The 7,011-nt window shown below is 42.3% G+C and overlaps 1 protein-coding gene across 1 annotated transcript in view; it reads right to left on the bottom strand.

Annotated features, from left to right (window-relative positions):
- The window catches only part of PKHD1 (PKHD1, fibrocystin/polyductin), a 265,500-nt gene that overhangs the window by 108,584 nt on the left and 149,905 nt on the right, over positions 1-7,011 (bottom strand). The window contains exon 48 of the mRNA XM_026846419.1: positions 1,951-2,064. Within this exon, the coding sequence (XP_026702220.1) occupies positions 1,951-2,064 (114 nt within the window). The remainder of the gene's footprint in view (positions 1-1,950; positions 2,065-7,011) is intronic.

The following is a 7,011-nucleotide window of genomic DNA, read 5'->3' as shown; positions in this document are numbered from 1 at the left end:
CCCCCAATCTGGTATCTGAAAGAGATGCTTTAATTAGTCAGACTTTATAGACTGAAGACAGGGACCCTGTGTTCTCTACTGTGAAAAGAGGTCAGAAGCAATTATCACAGTTGTAACCTTTGTGCCAGTATATTGTCAGCAGGAGAAGGGCCAGGATAATGCAAATCAAACTAAGAGGAGCAGGAGAAAACTGCTTCAGACCCAGCTAAAAGGTTCCCTCCTCTTCATCTCCAGTGGGATGTAAAGGCACTTCCTTTCAGTCACCAGACTGGAACAACTGTAGGTTAAAATAGAAACACTCTGACCAACATCAATCTCCTGTCCACTGTCCAACCCCTTACAGTGCCCCTAAAATGTCATCAGAAGATTTATTTTTTTTTTTGGGGGGGGGGGTAGAAGAATTGTATAAATTAAGCCATTGTCAGAACTTTCCTCAATTCCAGAACATGCCAGGAACTTCCCTACACGCGTATCAATCCACCGATGGGATTTCATGCCATATTGTAATTTACTTATTTTATCTTTAAACAAGTCTCTGTACTCTTAAATTGTGAGAACCATCCTTCCCTACCTCCCTCCTTTTCTCCCAGTGCAACTGAGCAAATTTAAAATAACTGAGGTTCATTAATTTTAAGTGTTCAATAAATTAGTATGAATAATCAAAAAACTTGATTCTTTCTGATAATTACTATTTGATGTCAGTTGAAAGCACTCGATTGAGTTGGCAGCATATGCTCCTATGCCAAATGAGGCTTCCATAATTAAATAGAAACTGATTCCATGAGGTTTTTCTTATGTCTGATTAATTAGTAATCAGGTGCCTCAGCCCTGTTCTTCAGTGACACCGTCTCTCCCAATGGTAGCTGTGATCTCATCCATACATCAGTCAAGTCAATCTGCCCCAAATCATCACACAGAGCTCAAACTAAACAGCATCATGTCTTTGGGTGGTCACAAGGTGAAGCTTTGAGGAGAAAGAATGACATGAAGATGCTAATTTAAAGTCTTCCACACAGAGTTCCTGTGGCTTTTAGACAATACTCTTCTGTGGGTACTTTTAGAGCTCTGGTGGTCTTCCTTCTCTTATCACTTATAGAGGGACAAATCAGGAGTCAAAGGTGCTACATGAGTTTTAGGAAAAGTGAGAAAACCACGCCCTGGCACTATCCTTTTTTTGGATAAATATGTGGGGGCTTTTTCAGATTTGTTGGGTTTTTGTGGTTTTTTGCTTAGTTTTGCAGGCATTACAATGCAAGCATCTAATTAAGGATGTTTGTATTGTTCAGAGAAAAGATGTTCTAATTAAATCCTGAGGGCACATAAAACTTGATCAATATGTTATATAGATCTCATAAAGGGGTTCAGTCCCCTTACACAGTGAAGAAAGAAACCGTTAAGAATTAACTCAGTACAGTCATGTCCAGAGTCAGGGCAAGGATAAAGGTTTATCATGTTCAAAGTGTCATCCAACCACAGAGAATGACAGTTCAAACCGCTAGAAGTCATTTATACCCTCCATGTTAGTGCAGGAAATCGGGGGCTCAATTCTCCACAGCCCTGCAACGTGCACAACTATTTACGTCAACAGGGGGGGCACCAGTTGTGCATCAGTAATGTTGCCATTTCCACAAATATTCTAAAAAAAAAAAAAAAAATTATCAAAACAGGTCGAAGTACAGGCTTTGGGAATAATCAAGACTGCAGTAACATAGTCTTTCTGGTTGTTTTGTTTTGCTGCTGAGTACGTTATCATTGTTTCTGGACAGGACAGGAAGAGATACAGGCAATACAGACAAAGGACGTCATTAGTAAACATTGAATTAAGGTGACTCTTCGCAAAATGCAGTTATAAGGCTCCAGGGTTTAGTTGTATAAAACCTTTATAAGGCTCATCAATTTTCTGTCTTATTGCAGTTCTTCCTGGATGTTTGGGCTGTGAATCATAAATACAGGCCTTCTTGACGATACTCCTGGTAACTTTCTTCTGGTTCAAGGCTCCTTGAGTGAATGTGAAGGAGGAGCAACTCAGTCTTTTATCAGCTTTGCAGTGACGGGGAATTTTGCCTGCGGATATTAGGAAGGGCTGAAACTAGGATAAATGGCTCCAATAGCCTGACTTACAAATAACAAGCAACTCCATGCTATTTAACATCAATTGGGCTAACATACATCACAGGGAAATCAAAACTTTCAGACAGCACAATCAACACTACAGTGAGACACACCTCTAGAAACTGGAGAACCTAGGATAGGATATTTTGTCATCCTCTACAAGGATCTGTGACAAGAGGTACCCAGATATATGGTATCGCGGGGACACTACAGTGAGGACACAGATTGTTGCTTGCAGCAGATTAATATTTTCAGAGGCGAAGTTATGAAATTCCTCCCGCAGAGATCACATAGTCAAAAACCAGCCCAGACAGGATTATAAAAAGGGCGTTTCATCATCTTATTTCTGTAACTGCTCCATTCTCTGGTCTCTCTGCTGCCACACCAGAAGGACAGGAGCTCAACTGCCAGGAGAAGGTTGATTTTTCTCTTTGGGTCTGTTACACAGGGCACCTCTTTGCTAAGAACTGACATTTCATTTCATGAGGGCCCCTGAGCAGCCCACATCTGGTCAACTGACCTTCTGAAACCACTGATATAGGATGAGTCTTATCTAGCTGGAAGACACATGCCTGTACAACCAGTGCTCTGTAACAAATTAACTCCATTCTTTAGGTCTTTCACCTAGGATTCTCCTTTACCCCTCAGCAATAAGGCTGTAGAAAATATCTTTGCTTATTTATTTTCTGTATTTCAATATTAGAAACAAACATTATTAAGGGCCTGGTTTTTGTTCTGTACAAAGCAATTACAGAAACCCACAGAATGTAATGGAAGTGAGATCATTCTATAGGAATTTAGAAAAGACAGTAAGTGTAATCAAATTTTTTTTTTTTTTAAGAACTATGGAAACTGCAAATCTGCTTCTGACACAGCAGTAATATGAGGTTGAGCCTCAGGCCCTCTTAACAACTCACACATGAGTAGCTTGAGCAAAGTCAGCAGGATGACCCATCTCCATAAAAGTTGTGTCTACTGAAAAATGTATTTGGTGGTAAATAAAAAGTTTGATAATCCTTTCAGTGATGTTTTCAATAAACTCTGTGTCCAGCACTTCAATTTTAGGAAAAAAAAAAAAAAAAAGCCAAGAGAAATCTGGAGGTGAAGCAAGCCAGCACTTTCTTTCATTCCAAAAGAAAATGGTTTAAATGTTTCAAAAGTGAACAAAAATGAAGCAACATCTCTCTGGTTTTTAGCCAACTCCAGTATAGCCCAGAGACCTTAACCAAGGAGCAGTACCACGCTGTGGCACCATATGCTCGTATTTGTAACAGACTTAAAAGGCTCATAAAGTTATTATCATAATTTACTCAGGATATTTCTCCTAAAAATATCCCAAATGTCCCATGTGATGTTTCTCTCCACCTCCCTCGTTACAGGAAGGGTTGCTTTTTTTTTTTTAATCCAGCATGGTCATGTCATGTTAGGACCAACCTCCTGAAACATGGTTGAGCCACAACCCATTAGTGTTTCAGAGAGCCGCACAGCAATTTCAGTGCCCATCAGTGACCTTTGATGAACGCTTCTCTCAAGACACAGGGTGCCCCAGAGAAAATCAAGATGATGCTACAAAGACTGAATAATGTCAAAGCAAAGTTGATGATCTAGAAATGACTGGTACGGGACGCCTCAAGCTTCCTCATCTCCTCTTCACCCAGCATTCAGCAGGGATGTAGGGTTATCTGTCCAATTCCCTGAAAACTGACTGAAAAGATTCTTTTCAAAGGTACTCGTGAGTTGATTAACAGGGTTTCATGTACGTAGGTAGCAGTGAATACCTTTAAGAGGATCATTGAATAGGTAGCCCACACAGCAGAAACATTCTCCATTACAATTATTTCTCTCCATTCAGCATCCCCTGCATTGTCCCATGCCCAAGCCTAATTGACAAAACTGCAAGCATGCAAAGCATCAGGGGAAGTTAACTCCTTTAATCCCCTCCATACGGTATATTTTATTGCCTTTTGTGTTAGACAGACCTTTTTTTCTCCCCCAAAGATAAACAAACACTTGCATGACGCCAGGCAATTTTGGATGGAAGGGGGCATGGAGAAAGCCTGAGCCCAATGCAAAGTGCTGGCAAAGGTGGCTTCATTCAGCTGCCCGCTTCGTTTGAATAACAATATCTTCTCAGTCATGGGGTTTTCCCTCCCCTTCTCCCCCCCATTTTCTCCCCCATGCAGGCCTGAGCAAAAGGCTGTGTGAATTCAAGAGCCTGCTCGTGAATGAGCTGGCATCTGATATGTATTTACTGACGTTAATTTTGGATGTAATGCCCCCCTGCCACTTCCCCACAGTTAGCCCTAAAAGGCTTTCTGATGGGCACAAAAGCAGAGGGTCAAAAGTAAGTTGACCCCTGCCAGAATGTACAATTATTGGAAAGAGGCGGTACACCAGCAGCTGTCGAAACCCCACCGGTGCGGCGAAGTGCTTCCAAAAGTCAGAGGATGACTAATACGCTCGAGCTCTCCCCTCCGCCCTGCGAGAGCCGGCTACTTTCTGCAGGAAGAATTATGGCCCTCCCGAGCAGCTGCAATAATTGTCTTCCCATTGTCCCCCAGCCCTCCCTCCGCCACCCCCTACAAGTGCCCATTGTCGGCGCGGAGTCAAGTGATTATATGCTTGGGCTGATGCTGTTTGCGCCCAGCTGCCTGACTGCTGACACACGAGCGTGGAGAGGGGGGACCCGCGTCTGCGAGACGGGACTCCGACATACCAGACCTTTTACATAAGTCAAACAGGAACAAATGACTCTTTATCAGCCCCTTCTCCCTTTGAAGTGGCGGCTGCTTATAGGCCCTTACAGCTTTTCCTCCTTAGCCCGAGCAAACATCCTCCTTTTGATATGCTACATGCTCATTATCTCTGCCCCATTTAATGATTTTTGATTGAAGGATGGCAGCGCAGTTGCCAAGAGGGTAGTTAAAGAGGCTCCACGCAGTCAGGACAACAAGAAAGGCTTTCCTTGTGCAGCAGCCTAAATTTGGAGTTTCTTAACAGTGTGTTCTTGTTCTTAGCAGCAGATAAGGGCTGAGCGTGAAATTCTTAATTAAGCAGTAAATAGAGAGTGGGGTGTCAGCAGATGCAGCCTGTAGCCATGGAGACCAAGTCAGATGAAGGAGGGAGCTGAGACTCAACGCCGGCCCCGGGCTCAGGCATGACTGACAGCTGAAGAATCCGACAAAGCTTGTAAACGGGATTAATTAGTTGGCTAATTATTTCATATAGTTAAATGTAAATAAAAAATAAAATTAAATTAAAAAAAACCACAAAAAACAGCTTGCAGACTTAGGCGGGAACATGTTCTGAAGGCCAGACCTTTAAACATTGTCCTCTCCGGGTCAGTGGATGGACTGGTGGGTTTTCAGGGCCAGAAGGGACTATTGTGGCAGCCTTCTCTGACCTCCTACAGAGCATGAACCTCGCCTCATGAGGTTTCTAAGAGCTTCTCGTAGAGCTGGAGCATATTTCTCTGAAAAGACAGCCAAGCATCATCTAAGGACCCTGAATGATGGAAAGTCCACCACATGCCATGAGTCTGCTCTGATGGCTAATTATCCTCACCCTCTCAGACTGCACAGCGGAGATTAAGAGAGAAATTAAACGGCACACCAGGGCTAGGAAATCTGCTTGCTTTGTTTCAGACTTTTACCTTACCAACCGCATTAGACATTAGGTACCTGACGCTGAATTATTGATCTCATTGATATAAATGTCCTTGCTGAAAATGTTCACAGCATGAATTATACATGTTAGGTGTTTTCATAAATTTCCCCTGGTGTACTTTGGATGATTGTTCCTCTCTGTATTAAAACGAGAAACAACGAGCTCATCATACAGTAAAAATCAAGATGAAAGGAAGGCAAAAGAGGGACATGAAAATATCTATGATACAAGAGTGACATATGCCCGCCAGACCACTTTGTCCCAGTCTTCCCAAGACTGTCATCTCCTTTATTTTCAACAGTAGTAAGAGGCCAAGATATAGGTGTCATCTTCTGAGCTTTCCTATGCTGCCCTGTTTATGAAAGTGTCATTCAGGATATAGAAACTGTAAAACAGTTGACATTTGTATATGAAAGAGCAAATTTACACTGTTTGGTAAACAAATAATAAAAACACATTTCTTCTTTCTGTAGATACCTGGCGTGACCTTGGGCAAGGCTACACTTACACTAGCCAACCTCCATGCTATATCTAAATAGGGCCAGGAAATGGAACTAAGAGCTGGACGCCAATAATCTACATGACTATATTGCTGGCCAAGTTGCTGGCGCAGCTTTGGCCCAGACCAATGCACTCTCCTAGATGGTGATCATTACAGTTTGGGAGTTAGAACAGGACGGGGACCTTTCCTAATTTGAAGCCTAGGTGCATCCAGCCTGTTTTGAGAGATAAAATGTTAAGCTGTATGGACACAAGCTGTGCAACACCAGTTAGCCACAGGACCAGAGATGGATGTAGCAAGTGTCACCCTCAGACTGAGGTTAAGGTATGGGCGTCACCATTTCTCCTCAAAGGTGCACTGGATGATTTTCATTGCTGTCAGACTAAGCTCAGTGGATTGCCTACCCTCATTCCAGATGTGTTTTCCACTCCACTGTCCCACCGACTGTTCTGGTTGCTCATTCCTAAACAGATCCTACATGAGAAAGCCATTTGAATGTCATCTCATCAGTGTTAATCAAGAGAAATTCATTAAAACTAATGGATTAGATCAGTGACAAAATTTTCTGTTACTATGAAAGTCAGTATCTTTATAGTTTAGCTTCCCTGTAAAAGTCATGAAAGAGAAACTGTACTTCTCAAGGGCACTGAAATGTTTTTGTGATTCTTGATTCTACTGTTATTAATAATGGCAACAACCTTTACCTTGCCTATTACATATAGAACTTAGAC

The sequence above is a fragment of the Athene cunicularia genome (genome assembly GCF_003259725.1).
Source record: "Athene cunicularia isolate RWA chromosome 3 unlocalized genomic scaffold, athCun1 chr3_part1, whole genome shotgun sequence".
Taxonomy (NCBI): domain Eukaryota; kingdom Metazoa; phylum Chordata; class Aves; order Strigiformes; family Strigidae; genus Athene; species Athene cunicularia.
Note: the sequence above shows the minus strand (reverse complement) of the source record. Positions and strands in the feature narration are given on the sequence as shown.